At 51.0% G+C, this 23,552-nt stretch overlaps 1 protein-coding gene across 4 annotated transcripts in view; it reads left to right on the top strand.

Annotated features, from left to right (window-relative positions):
* The window catches only part of rrp1 (ribosomal RNA processing 1), a 428,065-nt gene extending 424,342 nt beyond the window's left edge, over positions 1-3,723 (top strand). For 3 of the 4 annotated variants that reach the window (XM_086007333.1, XM_086007332.1, XM_086007331.1), the window contains one exon: positions 3,464-3,723. In XM_086007333.1, coding sequence (XP_085863459.1) covers positions 3,464-3,559 — 96 coding nt within the window. In that variant the 3' untranslated portion in view covers positions 3,560-3,723. The remainder of the gene's footprint in view (positions 1-3,463) is intronic. The other variant, XM_086007334.1, reaches the window with a different exon arrangement.
* Positions 3,724-23,552: the final 19,829 nt, after the last annotated feature.

Genomic DNA, 23,552 nt, shown 5'->3' with positions numbered 1-23,552 from the left:
ACAGAGAGAGTAGACAAGGGTAATGCAGTAGATGTAATTTATCTAGATTTTCAAAAGGCCTTTGATAAGGCACCACATAATAGACTGATGAACAAGGTCAGAGAATGTGGAGTCAGGGGACAAGTAGCAGAATGGATAGCTAACTGGCTTCAAGACAAAGCAGAGAGTAGGAGTAAAGGGTAGCTATTCACAGTGGCAGAAGGTGGGTAGTGGTGCTCCACAGGTAACAGTGCTGGGACCACTGACTTTGGAATCAAAAACACAATTTCTAAATTTGCCGATGACACCAAATTGGGGGGATAGTCAATACTGAGGAGGACTGCAACAAATTGCAGGAGGACATTAATAAACTTGCAGAATGGCCATATAATTGGCAAATGAAGTTCAACACAGATAAACGTGAGGTATTGCATTTTGGTAGAAAGAATAGGGAGGTCACGTTACTTGGAGGGTGCGCGTCTAGGTGGGGTAGAGGAACAAAGGGATCTCGGAGTACAAATACACAAATCACTAAAAGTTGTGACACAGGATAACAAGGCCATTTAAAAAAAAAAAGCAAACCAAGCACTAGGGTTTATTCCTAGAGGGATAGAATTGAAAAGTAGGGAAGTTACGCTAAACCTGTATCGAACCTTGGTTAGACCACACTTGGGAATACTGCGTACAGTTCTGGTCGCCATATTATAAACAGGATATAGAGGCACTGGAGAGGGTATAGAGAACATTTACAAGGATGATACCAGAAATGCGAGGGTATACATATCAGGAAAGGATGAACAGGCTGGGTCTCTTCGTGAATAAAGGCTGAGGGGGTGACCTAATGGAGGACTTTAAAATTATGAAAGGTTTTGATAGAGTGGATACAGAGAGAATTTCCACTTGTGGGGAAGAGCAAAACAAGAGGCCATCAATATAAGATAGTTACCAAGAAATCCAATAGGGAATTCAGAAGAAACTTCTTTACCCAGAGAGTGGTGAGAATGTGGAACTCGCTACCACAGGGAGTGGTTGTAGCGAATAGTATAGATGCATTTAGGGGGAGGCTGGACAAGCATATGAGGGAGAGGGGAATAGAGGGTTACACTGATAGATTTAGATGAGGAAAGACGGGAGGAGGCTCGAGTGGAGCATAAATGCCGGCATGGACTGGTTGGGCAGAATGGCCTGTTTCTGTGCCGTATATCCCATGTAATCCGATGTAAGTAGAGGCAGGAATTGCTATGTATTGGGTAAGAGCAGTGAGAGTCAATGTCTGTGGATCCCGTACCCCAGTGAGGGTCAGTGTCTGTGGAACCCGTACCCCAGTGAGAATCAGTGTCTGTGGAACCCGTACCCCAGTGAGAGTCAGTATCTGTGGAACTCGTACCCCAGTGAGAGTCAGTGTGTGTGGAACCCGTACCCCAGTGAGAGTCAGTGCCTGTGGAACCCGTACCCCAGAGAGTCAGTGTGTGTGGAACCCGTACCCCAGTGAGAGTCAGTGTGTGTGGAACCCGTACCCCAGTGAGAGTCAGTGTCTGTGGAACCCGTACCCCAGTGAGAGTCAGTGTCTGTGGAACACGTACCCCAGTGAGAGTCAGTGTCTGTGGAACCCGTACCCCAGTGAGAGTCAGTGTCTGTGGAACACGTACCCCAGTGAGAGTCAGTGTCTGTGGAACCTGTACCCCAGTGAGAGTCAGTGTGTGTGGAACCCGTACCCCAGTGAGAGTCAGTGTGTGTGGAACCCGTACCCCAGTGAGAGTCAGTGTCTGTGGAACCCGTACCCCAGTGAGAGTCAGTGTCTGTGGAGCCCGTACCCCAGTGAGAGTCAGTGTGTGTGGAGCCCGTACCCCAGTGAGAGTCAGTGTCCGTGGAACCCGTACCCCAGTGAGAGTCAGTGTCCGTGGAACCCGTACCCCAGTGAGAGTCAGTGTCCGTGGAACCCGTACCCCAGTGAGAGTCAGTGTCCGTGGAACCCGTACCCCAGTGAGAGTCAGTGTCCGTGGAACCCGTACCCCAGTGAGAGTCAGTGTCTGTGGAACCCGTACCCCAGTGAGAGTCGGTGTCTGGATCCTGTACCCCAGTGAGAGTCAGTGTCTGTGGAACCCGTACCCCAGTGAGAGTCAGTGTCCGTGGAACCCGTACCCCAGTGAGAGTCAGTGTCCGTGGAACCCGTACCCCAGTGAGAGTCAGTGTCCGTGGAACCCGTACCCCAGTGAGAGTCAGTGTCTGTAGAACTCGTACCCCAGTGAGAGTCGGTGTCTGTGGAACACGTACCCCAGTGAGAGTCAGTGTCTGTGGAACCTGTACCCCAGTGAGAGTCAGTGTCTGTGGAACCCGTACCCCAGTGAGAGTCAGTGTCTGTGGAACCCGTACCCCAGTGAGAGTCAGTGTGTGTGGAACCTGTACCCCAGTGAGAGTCAGTGCCTGTGGAACCCGTACCCCAGTGAGAGTCAGTGTGTGTGGAACCCGTACCCCAGTGAGAGTCGGTGTCTGTGGAACCCGTACCCCAGTGAGAGTCGGTGTCTGTGGAACCCGTACCCCAGTGAGAGTCAGTGCCTGTGGAACCCGTACCCCAGTGAGAGTCAGTGTCTGTGGAACCCGTACCCCAGTGAGAGTCAGTGTGTGTGGAACCCGTACCCCAGTGAGAGTCAGTGTCTGTGGAACCCGTACCCCAGTGAGAGTCAGTGTGTGTGGAACCCGTACCCCAGTGAGAGTCGGTGTCTGTGGAACCCGTACCCCAGTGAGAGTCAGTGTCTGTGGAACCCGTACCCCAGTGAGAGTCAGTGCCTGTGGAACCCGTACCCCAGTGAGAGTCAGTGTGTGTGGAACCCGTACCCCAGTGAGAGTCAGTGCCTGTGGAACCCGTACCCCAGAGAGTCAGTGTCTGTGGAACCCGTACCCCAGTGAGAGTCAGTGCCTGTGGAACCCGTACCCCAGTGAGAGTCAGTGTGTGTGGAACCCGTACCCCAGTGAGAGACAGAGTGTGTGGAACTCGTACCCCAGTGAGAGTCAGTGTGTGTGGAACCCGTACCCCAGTGAGAGTCAGTGTGTGTGGATCCTGTACCCCAGTGAGAGTCGGTGTCTGGATCCTGTACCCCAGTGAGAGTCAGTGTCTGTGGAACCCGTACCCCAGTGAGAGACAGAGTGTGTGGAACTCGTACCCCAGTGAGAGTCAGTGTGTGTGGATCCTGTACCCCAGTGAGAGTCAGTGTGTGTGGATCCTGTACCCCAGTGAGAGTCGGTGTCTGGATCCTGTACCCCAGTGAGAGTCAGTGTCTGGATCCTGTACCCCAGTGAGAGTCGGTGTCTGTAGAACTCGTACCCCAGTGAGAGTCGGTGTCTGGATCCTGTACCCCAGTGAGAGTGAGCTGGGTGGGGAAGGGCAGTTTTTTTTAACCGCATGTAAATGTCAAATTGAGAAGTTACATTTTTATTTTTAAAGTTAGTTGAGCACTTTTTAAAATTAATTTCTCCGACTTTTCAGAATTTAAAAGGACGGACAAAAGTATTCTGGTCAGCCCGGAGGGAACTTCTCGGATCGCATTCGACCCTGAACAGAAACCTCGTCACAGCGTGCTGAAGTCCAACTCAGCGCCAACCTGTTCCCAGATCCTCCGGGCGAAATGGGCCCCATTCCCCGCGAGGAAACGGCCCACAGCCACTGACTTCTTCTAAGTGTCCCGTGGCTGCCTTTCTATAAATATCATTTATATTTTTCAGTAAAATTTGTCTTCTGAACTTAAAGCTGTGGAGATGTGAATTACGGGATTTGGGTTCTTGTCTCGTTCGGCCGCTCGGGAGAGTGCTTACAGCGAGGCGCACTAACTCAACACTTCGCCTGCTTTTGTTCCAGGTTATAGACACATTTTTAAACATTCATAAATCACATCGCTACATAGATGCCCCCTGTTTAAAGGGCAGGCTGACACTGTGGAAGGGGCTGTGTGTGGGGAGAGGTCGGGCAGACACCGTGAGAGGGGCAGTACTGAGGGAGTGCCGCACTGTCGGAGGGGCAGTACTGAGGGAGCTGCACTGTCGGAGGGGCAGTACTGAGGGAGTGCTGCACTGTCGGAGGGGCAGTACTGAGGGAGTGCTGCACTGTCGGAGGGGCAGTACTGAGGGAGCGCCGCACTGTCGGAGGGGCAGTACTGAGGGAGCGCCGCACTGTTGGAGGGACAGTACTGAGGGAGTGCTGCACTGTCGGAGGGGCAGTACTGAGGGAGCGCCGCACTGTTGGAGGGCCAGTACTGAGGGAGCGCCGCACTGTCGGAGGGGCAGTACTGAGGGAGCGCCGCACTGTCGGAGGGGCAGTACTGAGGGAGCGCCGCACTGTCGGAGGGGCAGTACTGAGGGAGCGCCGCACTGTCAGAGGGACAGTACTGAGGGAGCGCTGCACTGTCGGAGGGACAGTACTGAGGGAGCGCCGCACTGTTGGAGGGACAGTACTGAGGGAGTGCTGCACTGTCGGAGGGGCAGTACTGAGGGAGCGCCGCACTGTTGGAGGGACAGTACTGAGGGAGCGCCGCACTGTCGGAGGGGCAGTACTGAGGGAGCGCCGCACTGTCGGAGGGGCAGTACTGAGGGAGCGCCGCACTGTCGGAGGGGCAGTATTGAGGGAGTGCTGCACTGTCGGAGGGGCAGTACTGAGGGAATGTTGCACTGTCGGAGGTACAGTACTGAGGGAGCGCCGCACTGTCGGAGGGGCAGTACTGAGGGAGCGCTGCACTGTCGGAGGGGCAGTACTGAGGGAGTGCTGCACTGTCGGGGCAGTACTGAGGGAGCGCTACACTGTCGGAGGGACAGTTACTGAGGGAATGTTGCACTGTCGGGGCAGTACTGAGGGAGCGCTACACTGTCGGGGCAGTACTGAGGGAGTGCTGCATTGTCGGAGGGGCAGTACTGAGGGAATGTTGCACTGTCGGGGCAGTACTGAGGGAGCGCTACACTGTCGGGGCAGTACTGAGGGAGTGCTGCACTGTCGGGGCAGTACTGAGGGAGCGCTGCATTGTCGGAGGGGCAGTACTGAGGGAGTGCTGCACTGTCGGGGCAGTACTGAGGGAGTGCTGCACTGTCGGGGCAGTACTGAGGGAGTGCTGCACTGTCGGAGGGGCAGTACTGAGGGAGCGCTGCATTGTCGGAGGGACAGTACTGAGGGAGTGCTGCACTGTCGGAGGTACAGTACTGAGGGAGCGCTGCATTGTCGGAGGGACAGTACTGAGGGAGTGCTGCACTGTCGGGGCAGTACTGAGGGAGTGCCGCACTGTCGGAGGTACAGTACTGAGGGAGCGCTGCATTGTCGGAGGGGCAGTACTGAGGGAGTGCTGCACTGTCGGGGCAGTACTGAGGGAGCGCTGCACTGTCGGAGGTACAGTACTGAGGGAATGTTGCACTGTCGGAGGGGCAGTATTGAGGGAGCGCTGCACTGTCGGAGGGGCAGTACTGAGGGAGTGCTGCACTGTCGGAGGGGCAGTACTGAGGGAGTGCTGCACTGTCGGGGCAGTACTGAGGGAGCGCTGCATTGTCGGAGGGGCAGTACTGAGGGAATGTTGCACTGTCGGAGGGGCAGTACTGAGGGAGCGCTGCACTCTCGGAGGGACAGTACTGAGGGAGTGCTGCACTGTCGGAGGGGCAGTACTGAGGGAGTGCTGCACTGTCGGGGCAGTACTGAGGGAGTGCTGCACTGTCGGAGGGGCAGTACTGAGGGAGTGCTGCACTGTCGGGGCAGTACTGAGGGAGCGCTGCATTGTCGGAGGGGCAGTACTGAGGGAATGTTGCACTGTCGGAGGGGCAGTACTGAGGGAGCGCTGCACTGTCGGAGGGGCAGTACTGAGGGAGTGCTGCACTGTCGGGGCAGTACTGAGGGAGTGCTGCACTCTCGGAGGGACAGTACTGAGGGAGTGCTGCACTGTCGGAGGGGCAGTACTGAGGGAGTGCTGCACTGTCGGGGCAGTACTGAGGGAGTGCTGCACTGTCGGAGGGGCAGTACTGAGGGAGCGCTGCACTGTCGGAGGGACCATTTTACGGATGAAAGATTAAACTGAGGTGCTGTCTGCTCTCTCGGGTTGACAAAAGATCCCATGCCTAATATTTCACTTGTGCCGTGACCAACATTCTCCTGTCAAGTAACATCGTGTTGACCAGGGTTATGGGAGAACTTCCTGCTCTATCCATTGCTGTGTGCACATTGGCCCCCATTGTTGACTCTCAGCCCGCTGGAGGCGTGTTTTAGGGGCACTCGGTTCTTGGAACAGCTGTTACTCTATGTCCAGGAGCTGCCTCCCTTGTGATCTAACCACCCGTTGTTGAGTCCTTTTCCTGTCGTCAATGAATTGCTTCTGCGATTTATGCAAATCTGCATAACCGTAAATTCATTGCTCGTCTCCAACGGAGCAGGTTCAGCTTTCCTTCTCCCTGAGGGAACATTGCTAACATTATCCTTCTGCATAAATCTGCCCTTTAGCATCGCAGAAAATCTTACCCACTGGAACAGTGCAGCAAGCCTGGTAACAGGCCTCTGCTGCTCCTCCATCTATTGAACCGCTCACAGTCTCGGGGCAGGATTTTTTAAAAATTTGTTCCTGGGATGTGGGCGTCGCTGGCAAGGCCAGCATTTATTGCCCATCCCAAGTTGCCCTTGAGAAGGTGATGGTGAGCCGCCTTCTTGAACCGCTGCAGTCCGTGTGGTGAAGGTGCTCCCACAGTGCTGTTAGGGAGTTCCAGGATTGTGACCCAGTGACGATGAAGGAACGGCCAATATACTTCTAAGTCAGGATGGTGTGTGATTTGGAGGGGAACTTGGAGCTGGTGGTGTTCCCATGCGCCAGCTGCCCTTGTCCTTCTAGGTGGAAGACGTCGTGGGTTTGGGAGGTGCTGCTGAAGAAGCCTTGATGAATTGCTGCAGTGCATCTTGTAGATGGTACACACTGCAGCCACAATGTGCCGGTGGTGGAGGAAGTGAATGTTTAAGGTGGTGGATTGGGTGCTAATCAAGTTTCTTGAGTGTTGGAGCTGCACTCATCCAGGCAAGTTGTGAGTATTCCATCACACTCCTGACTTGTGCCTTGTAGATGTTGGAAAGGCTTTGGGGTGTCAGGAGGTGAGACACTCGCCCCAGAATACCCAGCCTCTGACCTGCTCTTGTTGCCACAGTATTTGTGGCTGGTCCAGTTAAGTTTCTGGTCAATGGTGACCCCCAGGATGTTGATGGTGGGGGATTCGGTAATGGTAGTGCCGTTGAATGTTAAGTCGCGGTGGTTAGACACTCTCTTGTTGGAGATAGTCATTGCCTGGCACTTGTGTGGCGTGAATGTTACTTGCCACTTCTCTGCCCAAGCCTGGATGTCTTCCAGGTCTTGCTGCATGTGGGCATGGACTGCTTCATTATCTGAGGAGTTGCGAATGGCACTGGCTGAAGATGGTTGGGCCTAGGACACTGCCCTGAGGAACTCCTGCAGCGATGTCCTGGGGCTGTGATGATTGACCTTCAACCACCACAGCCATCTTCCTTTGTGCTAGCTATAACTCCAGCCAGTGGAGAGTTTTCCCCCTGATTCCCATTGACTTCAGTTTTACTAGGGCTCCTTGATGCCACACTCGGTCAAATGCTGCCTTGATGTCAAGGGCAGTCACTCTCACCTCACCTCTGGAATTCAGCTTTTTTGTCCATGTTTGGACCAAGGCTATAATAAGGTCTGAAGTTGAGTGCTCCTGGCGGAACCCAAGCTGAGCATCAGTGAGCAGGTTTTTGCTGAGTAAGTGCCACTTGATAGCACTATCAACGACCCCTTCCATCACTTTGCTGATTGAGAGTAGACTGATGGGGTGGTAATTGACCAGATTGGATTTGTCAAGCTTTTTGTGGACAGGACATACCTGGGCAGTTTTTCACATTGTTGGATGCCAGTGTTGTAGCTGTACTGGAACAGCTTGGCTAGAGGTGCGGCTAGTTCTGGAGCACAAGTCATCAGCATGACCGCTGGGATGTTGTCAGGGCCCACAGCCTTTCCTGTATCCAGTGCACTCAGCCGTTTCTTGATATATGGAGTGATATAGGGGCAGCACGGTGGCATAGTGGTTAGCACTGTTGCCTCACAGCGCCAGGGACCCGGGTTCAAATCCGGCCTCGGGTGACTGTGGAGTTTGCACATTCTCCCCGTGTTTGCGTGGGTTTTCCCCGGGTGCTCCGGTTTCCTCCCACAGTCCAAAGATGTGCGGGTTAGGTTGATTGGCCATGATAAAAATTGGCCCTTAGTGTTAGGGGGGATTAAATACGTGGGGTTACAGGGATAGGGCTTGGGTGGGATGGCTGTCGGTGTAGGGACCGGGTGTTAGGGTTTGGATGATCAGCCATGATCTCGTTGAATGGCCTACTCCTGCTCCTATCTTCTATGTTTCTATGAATCGAATTGGCTGAAGACTGGCTTCTGTGATGGTGGGGATCTCAGGAACAGGCCGAGATGGATCGGCAGTTCTGGCTGAAGCTGGTTACAAATGCTTCAGCCTTGTCTTTTGCACTCGCGTGCTGGGCTCCACCATCATTGAGGATTGGGATATTCATGGAGCCTCCTCCTCCCGTTAGATGTTTGATGGTCCACCACCATTCACGACTGAATGTGGCAGGACTGCAGAGCTTTGATCTGATCCGTTGATTGTGGGATCACTTAGCCCTGTCTATAGCATGCATCCGCTGTTTAGTCCTGTGTTGTAGCTTCCCCAAGTTGGCACCTCATTTTTAGGTCTGCCTGGTGCTGCTCCTGGCATGCTCTTCTACACTCCTTATTGAACCATGGTTGGTCCCCTGGCTTGATGGTAATGGTAGAGTGAGGGATATGCCGGGCCATGAGGTTACAAATTGTGATGGAATACAATTCTGCTGCTGATGTCCCACAGCACTTCATGGATGCCCAGTTTTGAGCTGCTAGATCTGTTCTGAATCTATCCCATTTAGCACGGTGATAGTGCCACACAACACGATGGAGGGTGTCCTCAGTGTGAAGGCGGGACTTTGTCTCAACAAGGACTGTGCGGTGGTCACTGCTACCAATGCTGTCATGGACAGATGCATCTGCGACAAGCAGATTGGTGAGGACGAGGTCAAGTCTGTTCTGCTCTCGTATTGGTTCTCTCCACCTGTTACAGGCTCAGACTGGCAGTTATGTCCTTTAGGACTCGGGCATCTCAGTCAGTCGTGGTGCTACCGAACCACTCCTGGTGATGGACATCGAACAGCGGCGGCGGACCTGGGTGAGGCGGCAGCAGCAGGTAGGCCCCACAGTGGCGGCGGACCTGGGTGAGGCGGCAGCAGCAGGTGGGCCCCACAGCGGCGGCGGACCTGGGTGAGGCGGCAGCAGCAGGTAGGCCCCACAGTGGCGGCGGACCTGGGTGAGGCGGCAGCAGCAGGTGGGCCCCACAGCGGCGGCGGACCTGGGTGAGGCGGCAGCAGCAGGTAGGCCCCACAGCGGCGGCGGACCTGGGTGAGGCGGCAGCAGCAGGTGGGCCCCACAGTGGCGGCGGACCTGGGTGAGGCGGCAGCAGCAGGTGGGCCCCACAGTGGCGGCGGCAGCAGGTAGGCTTACCAATCTCAGCAGGAGAAGTAAAAAGTAATCGAAGTGTGATGTCACCAGAAAGCAAGTAAGTGATTGGTTGGTGAGTATTTCTCTCTCCTTTTTTCCAAACTTAAACTCTGTGGTTGGTTTATGGTTTGTAAGCTCTCTGTGGTGTAGCGGTGACTTGGTTAAAAAAAGGGCCCTTGAATATATCATTTAATTATAGTGTAATTGGTGGTATTGATTTGAATTAATTAAAGGGTAAGTCATGGCAGGAGAGCACAGCCCCGTGGTATGCTCCTCCTGTGCTATGTGGGAAATCAGGGACACTTCCTGTGTCCCTGGCGACCATGTGTGCAGGAAGTGTATCCAGCTGCAGCTACTGGCAGACCGCATTGCGGCGCTGGAGCTGCGAATGGATACATACTGGAGCATTTGCGAGGCTGAGGACGTCGTGGATATCAGTTGGTCACACCGCAGGTAAAGGTTGCACAGGCAGAAAGGGAATGGGTGACCACCAGGCAGAGTAGTAGGCACAGGCAGGTAGTGCAGGGGTCCCCTGTGGCCATCCCCCTCTCACAGATATACCGCTTTGGATACTGTTTGGGGGGGATGGCTTACCAGGGGAAGGCAGCAGCAGCAGCCGCCAACTTCCTGGCACCAGGGGTGGCTCTGCTGCACAGGACGGGAGGAAAAAGAGGGGTAGAGCTATAGTAATAGGGGATTCTATTGTAAGGGGAATAGATAGGCGTTTCTGCGGCCGCAAACGACACTCCAGGGTGGTGTGTTGCCTCCCTGGTGCAAGGGCCAAGGATGTCGCAGAGTGGCTGCAGAACATTTTGGAAGGGGAGGGTGTGCAGCCAGTTGTCGTGGTGCATATAGGTACCAATGATATAAGTAAAAAATGGGATGATGTCTGAAAAGCTGAATATAGGAAGTTAGGAGGTAAATTTAAAAAAATAGGACCTCAAAGGTAGTAATCTCAGGATTGCTATCAGTGCCACGTGCTAGTCAGAGTAGAAATAGAAGGATATTTCAGATGAATACATGGCTAGAGGAATGGTGCAAGGGGAAGGGATTCAAATTCCTGGGACATTGGAACCGGTTCTGGGGGAGCTGGGACCAGTACAAACTAGACGGTTTGCACCTGGGCAGGACCGGGACCGATGTCCCAGGGGGAGTGTTTGCTAGTGCTCTGGGGGAGGGTTTAAACTAAAATGCCAGCGGGTTGGGAACCTGAGCAGGGAGACAGAGGAAAGGGAAACGAGGATAGAAGCAAAAGATTGGAAGGAGAAAAACAAAGGTGGCACTCAGAGAAATCAAGGGTTTAAATCAAACATGGCCACAGTAAATAATAATTCTAAGAGCGTTAAAAAAAAAAAAACAAAAAAAAAAACAAGCCTGAAGGCTTTGTGTCTTAATGCGAGGAGCATTCGTAATAAGGTGGATGAATTAGCTGCGCAAATAGAGGTAAATGAATATGATTTGATTGGGATTATGGAAACATGGCTCCAGGGTGGCCAAGGCTGGGAATTCAACATCCAGGGGTATTCGATATTCAGGAAAGATAGGCAAAAAGGAAATGGAGGTGGGGTAGCATTGCTGGTTAAAGAGGGGATTAACACAATTGTAAGGAAGGATATTAGCTCTGATGACGTGGAATCTGTATGGGTAGAACTGAGAAATACCATGGGGCAGAAAATGTTAGTGGGAGTGGTATATAGACCTCCAAACAGTAATGCAGAGGTTGGGGGTGGCATTAAAAGGGAAATTAGAGAAGCGTGCAATAAGGGCACAGCAGTTATGGGTGACTATATATAGATTGGGCTAACCAAATTAGTAACAATACTGTGGAGGAGGAATTCCTGGAGTGTATATGGGATGGTTTCCTGGAACAATATGTCGAGGAACCAACTGGAGATCAGGCCATCTTAGACTGGGTATTATGTAATGAGAAAGGATTAATTAGCAATCTTGTGCGAGGCCCCTTGGAGAGGAGCGATCATAATATGATAGAATTTTTCATTAAGATGGAGAGTGAAGTAGTTGACTCAGAGACTAGGGTCCTGAATTTAAATAAAGGAAACTACGATGGTATGAGGCGTGAGTTGGGTAGGATTGATTGGGGAATGTCACTCAAAGGGTTGACGGTGGATAGGCAATGGCAAACATTCAAAGATCGCATGGATGAACTACAGAATTTGTTCATCCCAGTTTGGCATAAAAATAAAACAAAAAAGGTGACTTAACCGTGGCTAACAAGGGAAATTAGGGATAGCATAAGATCCAAGGAGAGGACATCTAAATTGGCCAGAAAAAGCAGTAAACCTGAGGATTGGGAGCTGTTTAGGATTCAACAAAGGAGGACAAAGGGATTAATTAAGAAGGAGAAAATAGAGTATGAGAGTAAGCTTGCAGGGAACATAAAAACTGACTAAAAGCTTTTATTTATAGATATATGTGAAGAGAAAAAGATTGGTGAAGTCAAGCATAGGTCCCTTGCAGTCAGAATCAGGGGAATTTATAATGGGGAACAAAGAAATGGCAGACCAATTAAATACATACTTTGGTTCTGTCTTCGCAAAGGAGGATACAAATAACCTCCCAGAGATGTCGGGGAACATAGGGTCTAATGAGAGGGAGGAACTGATAGAAATCAGTATTTGTAGGGAAATGGTGTTGGGGAAATTGACGGGATTGAAGGCCAATAAATCCCCAGGGCCTGATAATCTACATCCTAGGGTACATAAGGAAGTGGCCCTAGAAATAGTAGATGCATTGCTGGTCATCTTCCAAAATTCGATAGACTCTGGAACAGTACCCATGGATTGGAGGGTAGCTAATGTTACCCCACTATTCAAAAAAGGTGGCAGAGAGAAAACGGGAAATTATAGACCGGTAAGCCTGACATCGGTAGAGGGGAAAATGCTAGAGTCCATTATAAAAGATGTAATAGCAGAGCACTTGGAAAACAGTGACAGGATCGGACAAAGTCAACATGGATTTACAAAAGGTAAATCGTGCTTGACTAATCTACTGGAATTTTTTGAGGATGTAACTGGTAAAATAGATAAGGGAGAACCAGTGGATGTGGTGTATTTGGACTTTCAGAAGTCTTTCGATAAGGTCCCGCTTAAGAGATTAGCGTGTAAAGTTAAGGGACTTGGGATTGGGGGCAAGGTATTGACTTGGATAGAGAACTGGTTGGCAGACAGGAAGCAAAGAGTTGGAATAAATGGGTGCTTTTCCGAGTGGCAGGCAGTGACTAGTGGGGTACCGCAGGGATCGATCCTAGGACCCCAGCTGTTCACAATACACATTAATGATCTGGACGAGGGAATTGGATGTAATATCTCCCAAGTTTGCAGACGACACAAAGCTGGGTGGGCGTGTGCTGTGAGGAGGATGCCGAGAAACTCCAGTATGATTTGGACAGGTTGGGTGATTGGGCAGAAGCATGGCAGATGCAATATAACGTGGATAAATGTGAGGTTATTCACTTTGGTGTCAAAAACAGGAAGGCAGATTATTATCTGAATGGCAATAGATTGGGAGAAGGGGAAGTGCAACGAGACCTGGGTGTCCTTGTGCAGCAGTCGCTGAAGGTAAGCATGCAGGTGCAGCAGGCGGTTAAGAAGGCAAATGGTATGTTGGCCTTCGTAGCGAGAGGGTTCGAGTACAGGAACAAGGATGTCTTGCTACAGTTGCACAGGGCCTTGGTGAGACCACACCTTGAGTATTGTGTGCAGTTTTGGTCGCCTTATCTGAGGAAGGATGTTCTTGCCATGGAGGGAGTGCAGCGAAGATTCACCAGGCTGATACCTGGGATGGCAGGAATGACGTATGAAGAGAGATTGGGCCGATTAGGCTTATACTCGCTGGAGTTTAGAAGAATGAGGGGGGATCTCATTGAAACTTATAAAATTCTAACAGGACTGGACAGACTAGATGCAGGAAGGATGTTCCCGATGGCCGGGGAGTCCAGAACCAGGGGTCACAGTCGAAGGATAAGGGGTAAGCCATCTAGGACAGAGATGAGGAGGAATTTCTTCACCCAGAGAGTGGTGAACCTGTGGGAATTCTCTACCACAGAAGGCAGTAGAGGCCAATTCATTAAATATATTCAAGATGGAGTTAGATATATTTCTTGAGGCTAAAGGGATATGGGGAGAAAGCAGGAACAGGGTACTGAATTTGGATGATCAGCCATGATCTCATTGAATGGCGGAGCAGGCTCGAGGGGCCGAATGGCCTACTCCTGCTCCTATCTTCTATGTATCTATGAACTTCCCCACCCAGAGTACAATCTGTGCCCTTGCTACTCTCAGTGCTTCTTCCAAGTGGTGTTCAACATGGAGGAGTACTGATTCATCAGCTGAGGGAGGGTGGTAGGTGGTAATCAGCAGGAGGTTTCCTTGCCCATGCTTGACCTGAAGCCATGAGACTTCATGGGGTCCGGAGTGAATGTTCAGGACTCCCAGGGCCACTCCTTTCTGACTGTATACCAGTGTGCCGCCACCCCTGGTGAGTCTGTCCTGCCGGTGGGACTGGACATACCCAGGGATGATGATGGAGTTTGGTACATTGGTTGAAAGGTCTGATTCAGAGTATGACTATGTCAGGCTGTTGCTTGACTAGGATCAGGAACAACTTCCTCTCCTGGATCTCTCTCAATGAGGTGCAGCCTTACTTTTCACATAGGCAGAATACAAAGCGAGAGGTTACAGTGTTATATAATGTGTTGGCCAACCTCCATGTGTATCACGATGCATTTCTGGACATGATCAGTAAAGGGGATTCCTGCCTTTGAGATGCCGTTGATCACCTACCCGGGACAGATAACAACGGAACCTTTGAGAACAAGAAAGCCCCAAACCCTTCTCCAGAAACGCTGTCAGCGCCAGGCTATGCTAACTCCCGACACAAAACAACTTCTTCTCTCCCTTTGTGCTCCGAACTCACTCATTTTGAACTTGCGTCCCTTGGCATTCAAACCCTTCACTGCACTGATTTACCAGGATATATTTTTGCAAATCCTTTTAGTGACGTTACCTTGGAATCTCTTCCCAAAGCCCACCTTCCTGAATTTTCCCTTCTAACTGAAATCTCTGATACCCAGGATAATAGTTGCTCTCCTTCGGAAGCAGTACTGTTACCTGCAACTATTTCCTTGCACGCTCTGTGTGCCAAAAGCAACCTGGTAACCTATATTTATGGTAACGATTTAGACTTTGGAATCAAAAATACAATTTCTAAATTTGCCGATGACACCAAATTGGGGGGGATAGTCAATACTGAGGACTACAACAAATTACAGGAGAACATCAATAAACTTGCAGAATGGCCATATAATTGGCAAATGAATTTCAACACAGATAAATGTGAGGTACAGGTAGACTATCCTTCATCCGCACTTCTGAAAACTGAAAGTTTTTTTGTGGAGCGTAAGTCGTGCGCACGACATAACCCGAGTGGCGCCAAACATGACCCGACGCGGCCGATGCTTTTCTGACCTGATTTGCGGGCCAGCTTAGCGTAGGAGTCAGCCGATATCCATCTTTCCCACAACTGGCGGCGGCAGTCGAGCCCCAGACCCCCGCTAAGTCAAGGAATTCCGATACGTAGCAGGGGGAGCTGTAAACAGACTGTGAGCGGCAGCACAGAGAAGCAGGAAGGGGAATGAGACACGGAACAGTCGCAAGAGGTAGCCTGAACTTTTAAAAATTTATATTAAATACAAATACTAATTACCAAATTAATTTAATGTTCAGAGTTTCCCAGTCTGAAATAATACCTTCTGAAATCCAAAAAATTCCAGAAACCAAAACACAGCTGGTCCCAAGGTTTTCGGATAAGGGATAGTCAACCTGTATTACATTTTGATAGAAAGAATAGGGAGGTCACTTATTACTTGGAGGGTGCGAGTCTGGGTGGGGTAGAGGAACAAAGGGATCTCGGAGTACAAATACACAAATCACTAAAAGTTGCGACACAGGTTAGCAAGGCCATAAAAAAAGCAAACCAAGCACTAGGGTTTATTTCAAGAGGGATAGACTTGAAAAGTAGTGAAGTTATGCTAAACCTGTATCGAACCTTGGTTAGACCACACTTGGGAGTACTGCGTACAGTTCTGGTCGCCATATTATAAAAAGGATATAGAGGCACTGGAGAGGATGCAGCGAAGATTTACATGGATGATACCAGAAATGCGAGGGTATACATATCGGGGAAGGATGAACAGGCTTGAAAAAAGGCTGAGGGGTGACCTAATAGAGGTCTTTAAAATTGTGAAAGGTTTTGATAGAGTGGATACAGAGCGAATGTTTCCACTTGTGGGGAAGAGCAAAACTAGAGGCCATCAATATAAGATAGTCACCAAGAAATCCAATAGGGAATTCGGAAGAAACTTCGTTCCCTAGATTTACCACATCTCTCTGCTGATCATACATTGCCAGTACTCCATCCTCTCATATTAATTATTTTGCACGTTATCCACCCTGAAGTGTGCCTGCCATCTGTTGCCCTGTTCCAGCTCTGTGCACATCTGAAACTGCCCAAAGTATCCTTTTGGGACTTGGGTGCTGGAAATTGGGAGACATTTCTGAGTGAACATGGGAATTCAAAACAGCTCAAACATTTGAAAAATGAAAGGGTTTCTTGTCATTTCACAAGCCCCTCGGCTGAATGCAAAAGTAGTTGCGTCAATGAAGACTTTTGTTTTTGAAGTACAGGGTCAGTACACAGTTATCTAAAATGTCAGAGTTGGCAAAACGAGGAACTCCCCATCCCCGGAAAGATTCATTTACATCTCCAAGAATGTCAGCTGGTTCTTTAATCAGAGTTTGTGTCCAAGATCATGGCCACAGCTATTTCTGGCTTGTTTTTAAAAGCATCGTCGTTTTCTCCTGAAGCAACATCCAAATCACTGGGAGCTTCTGCATCTTCCGCAGGCTGTTTCCACCTCTCTGAGTGAGCTGTGGGCACCGAAAAACTGACTTGGTTGGGGGGCGGTGGTGTCCCGTATCTATTGATGGGGGTGGGGGGTCCCGTATCTATTGATGGGGGTGGGGGGTCCCGTATCTCTTGATGGTGGGGGGGGGGTCCCGTATCTATTGATGGGGGGGGGGGTCCCGTATCTATTGATTGGGGGGGGGGGGGTCCCGTATCTATTGATGGGGGTGGGGGGTCCTGTATCTATTGATTTGGGGGGGGGGGGGTTCCCGTATCTATTGATTGGGGGGGGGGATCCCGTATCTATTGATGGGGGGTGGAGGGTCTCGTATCTATTGCTGGGGTTGGGTGGGGGGTGGGGTCCCGTATCTATTGATGGGGGGGTCCTGTATCTATTGATGGTGGGGGGAGGGTCCCGTATCTATTGATGGGGGTGGGGGGGGTCCCGTATCTATTGATGGGGGTGGGGGGGGTCCCGTATCTATTGATGGGGGTGGGGGGGTCCCGTATCTATTGATGGGGGTGGGGGGGGTCCCGTATCTATTGATGGGGGTGGGGGGGGTCCCGTATCTATTGATGGGGGTGGGGGGGTCCCGTTTCTATTGATGGGGGTGGGGGGGTCCTGTATCTATTGATGGGGGTGGGGGGGTCCCCTATCTATTGATGGGGGGGGGGGGGGGGGGGGGGGGGTGTCCCGTATCTATTGATGGGGGGGTTCCGTATCTATTGATTTGCGGGCGGGGGGGGGTGGGTGGGGGGGGCAAGAAGGTCTAAGAGGTTTACAGTGCATGTGTGTAAACGCACGAACCTGGTAAATAAGGTTGGTGAGCTGCAGATGCAAATAGCCACATGGGAATATGATGTGCTGATAACAGAGACCTGGCTCAAAAAAGGGCAGGATTGGATACTAAATATTCCTGGATATAAGGTGTTCAGGAAAGATAAGGAAGGAAAGAAAGGAGGTGGTGTGGCAGTATTGGTTAAGGAGAATATTACAGTGCTGGAAAGGGAGGATGTCCGGGAGGGGTCAAGGACAGAATCGATTTGTTTAGAGTTAAGAAACAATAGAGGTACTATTACACTACTAGGTGTATTCTATAGACCACCAACTAGTGGGAAGGATAGAGGAGCAAATTTTCAGGGAAATTATAGAGGTGCAAGAACTACAGAGTAGTGATAATGGGGGACTTCAATTATCCTAATATAGACTGGGATAGTAATAGTTTAAAGGGCAGAGAGGGGGAAGAATTCCTGAAGTGTGTTCAGGAGAACTTTCTTGATCAGTATGTTTCCGGCCCAATGAGGAAGGAGACTTTGCTGGATCTGGTTCTGGGGAATGAGGTGGGTCAAGTAGAGCAAGTGTCAGTAGGGGAACATTTAGGGAACAGTGATCACAGTCTCATGGCGGAAAAATTGAGTCGCGCCCCCTTTGGGGCGCTAACTTCGCCGGGGCGCTACTTACCTGAAAAAATTAGCACCCCCGTGGCCGAAATTCATCGGCAGGGCACTGTGAGGGAATATCGTGGCGCTGTGGCACGTTGCGCTGCGGTATTGCAGGCCTTCCTCCCCTTCTTAAAGGGGAGTGGCCTTGCGCAGCAAGACCCAGGGCCCAGCTGGGCCACTGGGATTGGAGTGGCGGCAAAAGAGCCGGCACTCGAAGTGCCGGGCTCATGGGACGCAGCCGGCACTCCGCGAGGGGGTGGGGAGTTGCTCAGGAGGCCAGAGGGGGCAGATGTTGACAGGTGCCCAGCAAAAAAAAATGGCCGCCTGGCACCTTGCCTTTAGCGCTGCCCCGGCCGCAGGTAGGCCCCCCCGACCCCATTGGACATGGTGTCCAGCGGTAAGTCAGGGGGCGCTACCGAAGATTGCAGCCGGGGTGCTGCACACGGCGATGACGTCATTGCCGGCGGCGCAACACCGTGGGCCGCTAACGGTTACCGCTGCCGCTAACAACCTGCTGAATTTCACGGGCGGTGTTGGCGGTGCCGCGCCTGGGCGCTAGTTGCTTTGCGGGAGGCGCAAAGCAACCGGATTTCTCCCCCCATAGGTTTAGACTAGTTATGGAAAAGGACAGGGAGCAATCTAGAGTAAAAATACTTAATTGGAGGAAGGCCAATTTCAGTGGGTTGAGAATGGATTTGACCCGGGTAATTTGGAATCAAAGATTGGCAGGCAAAACTGTAATCGAACAATGGGCTGCCTTTGAAGAGGAGATGGTTCGGGTACAGTCGAGGTACATTCCCACGAGGGGGAAAGGCAGGGCAACTAAAGCCTGAGCTTCCTGGATGACGAAAGAGAAAGAGAGTAAGATGAAGCAGAAAAAGGGGGTGTATGACACGTCAGGTTGAGAATATAAGTGAGAACCAGACTGAATATAGAAACTTCAGAGGGGACGTGAAAAATGAAATAAGAGGGGCAAAGAGAGAGTGTGAGAATAGAATGGCAGCTAACATAAAAGGGAATCCAAAAGTCTTCTATAGGCATATAAATAGTAAATGGGTAGTAAGAGGAGGGGTGGGGCGTTTAGGGACCAAAAAGGAGACCTACGCAGAGGGCATGGCTGAGGTACTAAATGAATACTTTGCATCTGTCTTCACCAAGGAAGAAGATGCTGCCAAAGTCATGGTGGAGGAGGTAGTTGAGATACTGGATGGGCTAAAAATTGATAAAGAAGAGGTACTAGAAAGGCCGGCTGTACTTAAAGTAGATAAGTCACCAGGACTGGATGGGATGCATCCTAGGATGCTGAGGGAAGTAAAGGTGGAAATTGCGGAGGTACTGGCCATAATCTTCCAATCCTCCTTAGATACGGGGGTGGTGCCAGAGGACTGGAGAATTGCAAATGTTACACCCTTGTTCAAAATAGGGTGTAAGGATAAACCCAGCAATTACAGGCCCGTCAGTTTAACCTCGGTAGTGGGGAAGCTTTTAGAAACGATAATCCGGGACAAAATTAACAGTCACTTGGACAAGAGTAGATTAATTAAGGAAAGCCAGCACGGATTTGTTAAAGGCAAATCGTATTTAACTAAATTGTGAGAGAGAGAGATAGAGGAGCAAATCTGCAGGGAAATCATCTTCTTAGGCAGTCCCTCAGAACTGAGGATGACTTGCTTCCACATTAAAAATGAGTTCTCGGGTAACTGAGTCCAATGCGGGACCAACAGTCTCTGTCACAGATGGGGCAGACGGTGGTTGAAGGGGCGGGTGGGTGGGGTGCTTGGGTTGACGTGTGCTCCTTCCGCTGCCTGCGCTTGGCTTCCGCTTGCTCCCGGCGAAGAGACTCAAGGTGTTTGGCGCCTTCCTGGATGCTTCTCCTCCACTTTGTGCGGTCTTGGGCCAGGGATTCCCAGGTGTCGGTGGGGATGTTGCACTTTTTCAAGGAGGCTTTGAGGGTGTCCTTGAAGCATTTGCTCTGCCCACCTGGGGCTCTCTTGCCATGCTGGAGCTCCGAGTAGAGCGCTTGTTTTGGGAGTCTCGTATCGGGCATGCGGACGATGTGACCCATCCATCGGAGCTGATTGAGCATGGTCAAAGCTTCGATGCTGGGGATGTTGGCCTGAGCAAGAACACTGACGTTGGTGCGCCTATCCTGCCAATGGATTTGCAGGATCTTGCGGAGGCAGCATTGGTGGTACGTCTCCAGTGCTTTGAGGTGCCTGCTGTACATGGTCCATGTCTCTGAGGCATACAGCAGGGTGGGTATCACTGCTGCTCTGTAGACCTTGAGCTTGGTGCTGGGTTTGAGGTCCTGGTCTTCAAACACTCTCTTCCTCAGGCGACCGAAGGCTGCACTGGCACACTGAAGGCAGTGTTGGACTTCGTCATTCAACGTCTGCCCTTGTTGACAGTAGGCTCCCGAGGTATGAAAAGTGGTCCACGTTGTCCAAGGCCTTGTCATGGATTTTGATAATCGGGGGGGCAGTACTGTGTGGCGGGGGCAGGTTGGTAGAGGACCTTTGTCTTACGGATGTTTAGTGTAAGGCCCATGCTCTCGTACGCTTCGGTGAAGGTGTTGAAGATGGTTTGGCGTTCGACCTCCGAGTGAGCGCAGACGCAAGCATTGTCTGCATACTGTAATTCGACGACAGAGGATCCTGGGATGACCTTGGATCTGGGCTGGAGGCGACGGAGGTTGAACAGTTTCCCGTTTGTCCTGTAAATTAGCTCCACTCCAGTGGGAAGCATACTGAGGATGAGATGGAGCATTGCAGCAAGGATGATCGAGAAGAGCGTTGGTGCAATGACACAGCCTTGCAGAAATCAGAGAGATGTGCAAGAACTATAGAGTGGGGATATTGGGGGACTTTAATTACCCAAATATCGATTGGGATAATGCTAGGGTAAAGGGAAAGGAGGGGGAGGAATTTCTGAATTGTGTTCAGGAGAACTTCCTTGACCAGTATGTTCTTGGCCCAACTAGGAAGGAGGCATTGCTGGATCTGGTGCTGGGGAATGAGGTGGCCTAAGTGTCTGTGGGAGAACACTTGTGTACGAGTGATCATCATGTCATAAGGTTTAGATTAGTAATGAAGAAGAACAAGGAACAATCTAAAGTAGAACTTCTAAATTGGAAGAGGGCTAACTTCAATGGGATGTGAAAGGATCTAGTCAGAGTAAAATGGAACCAAAGACTGACAGGAAAAACTGTAACGGAACATTGGGTGATCTTTCAGGAGGAGATGTTCCAAGTACAGGCTAGGTCCATTCCAACAAGAGGGAAGGGGAAGGGAACCAAAACCAGGGCTCCTTGGATGACGAGGGAGATAGAGAATATGATGAAACAAAAAAAGAGGGTGTATGATGCATGTCAGGTGAATTCTTCAAGTGAGAAGCAGACCGAATACAATAAGTTGAGGGAAGTGAAGAGGAAAATAAGATTGGCAAAGAGAGAATATGAGAATAGAATGGCGGTTAACATAAAAGGGAATCCAAAAAATTTCTACCAGCATGTAAATAATAAACGGGTAATGAGAGGTGGGGTGGGGCCTGTTAGAGACAAAGAAGGTGATATATGCTTAAAGGCGCAGGGCAAAGCTAGAATACTCAATGAGTACTTTGTATCGGTGTTTACTAAGGAAGAGGTCGAACTCCTGGAACTCCCTCCCTCAGCACTGTGGGAGTACCTTCACCACACGGACTGCAGCAGTTCCAGAAGGAGGCTCACTACCGCCTTCTCGAGGGCAACTAGGAATGGGCAATAAATGCTGGCCTTGCTAGCGACGCCACATCCCATGAACGAATATAAAAGAATGAATGAGCAGCTAGCAAGGAGTGTTGGAACAATTCAAGCTGGAGGTGACACAGGCACGGATGCGGCTCTAGCTGCAGAGGTTGGGGCGGGAAGTGTTAGTCGGCGGGTGGAGAAGATACGAGGTTGGAAGCTCCGCTCAGGAATAATTCTGATGCTGAGGTGGACTATCTGGCACAGGCACGATGGGCTGAATGGCCTCGTCTTGTGCTTCATGCTATGATTGGGGAGGTGGAAGTAAGTGGCCTGGGTGATGGAGAGCATGCTGTGTTTAATGGTCAGCTCAGCATTGAGCAGGACAACAAGGTTATGAAGTCAGTTTCAGTCTGAGAGGGTAGGCAAGGAGGGCCTGGACTCTGTGATGGGGGCTGAAGATGACATCTTCAGTTTCCAGCTGGTGAGTCAGTGGAAGTTGGGTCATATCCAAGAGTTCATGTTGGGCAAGTCATCTGACAGCATGGAGGCAGCTGAGGGGTGTGGAGAAGGAAGAACTTCTATTTATATACTTTTCACATCATCTGGACGTCCCAAAGCATTTACTAATTACATTTGAAGTGTAACCAATGGTGTGTAGCCAACAGCTACAAATTTATGCACAGCAAGGTTCCACAAATAGAAATTAAACAAATGTCCAGATAATCTATTTTTGTTGATTGAGGGCTAGATATTGGTGCGGACATCAGGAGATCTCCCCTGTACCTCATCGAATATTGCTGTTAAATCTTTTATATCTATCTTGTCAGCCTTGGCTCGCTTCTGAATCAGAAGATTTTGGGTTCAAACCCCATTCCAGTGACATAATCCAAGCTGATACTCCAGTGCAGTACTGAGGGAGCACTGCTCTGTCGGGCGGTACTGAGGGAGCGCTGTTCTGTCAGAGGGGCGGTACTGAGGGAGTGCTGCTCTGTCGGAGGGGCAGTACTGAGGGAGCGCTGCACTGTCAGAGGGGCGGTACTGAGGGAGTGCTGCTACGTCAGAGGGGCAGTACTGAGGGAGCGCTGCTCTGTCAGGGGCAGTACTGAGGGAGTGCTGCACTGTCGGAGGGGCAGTACTGAGGGAGTGCTGCACTGTCGGGCGGTACTGAGGGAGCGCTGCTGTGTCAGAGGGGCGGTACTGAGGGAGTGCTGCTCTGTCGGAGGGGCAGTACTGAGGGAGTGCTGCACTGTCGGAGGGGCGGTACTGAGGGAGCGCTGCTCTGTCGGGCGGTACTGAGGGAGTGCTGCTCTGTCGGAGGGGCAGTACTGAGGGAGCGCTGCACTGTCGGGCAGTACTGAGGGAGCGCTGCACTGTCGGAGGGGCGGTACTGAGGGAGCGCTGCACTGTCGGAGGGGCGGTACTGAGGGAGCGCTGCACTGTCGGAGGGGCGGTATTGAGGGAGCGCCGCACTGTCGGAGGGGGCAGCACTGAGGGAGCACTGCACTGTCAGAGGGGCAGTACTGAGGGAGTGCTGCACTGTCGGAGGTGCCATCTTTCGGATGAGCCGTTAAACCGAGGCCCCGTCTGCCCTTTCGGGTGGATGTAAAAGATCCCATGGCACTATTCGAAGAAGAGCAGGGGAGTTCTCCCCGGTGTCCTGGGGCCAATATTTATCCCTCAATCAACATCACTAAAAATTATCTGGTCACTATCTCATTGCTGTTTGTGGGAGCTTGCTGTGCACAAATTGGCTGCCGCATTTCCTACATTACAACAGTGTCTACACTTCAAGAAGTACTTCATTGGTTGTAAAGCGCTTTGAGATGAACTGAGGTGGTGAAAGATGCAAATTCTGTCTGAGAAGACAGACAGGACACTAGTTCACTTCACATCTCATCCTAAAGCCAGTA

The sequence above is a fragment of the Somniosus microcephalus genome, chromosome 14 (assembly GCF_052327205.1).
Source record: "Somniosus microcephalus isolate GS21.2 chromosome 14, FLI_Smic_1.0, whole genome shotgun sequence".
Classification (NCBI taxonomy): Eukaryota; Metazoa; Chordata; class Chondrichthyes; order Squaliformes; family Somniosidae; genus Somniosus; species Somniosus microcephalus.
The sequence above is the reverse complement of the archived record's forward strand: the minus strand, read 5'-3'. Positions and strand labels throughout refer to the sequence as shown.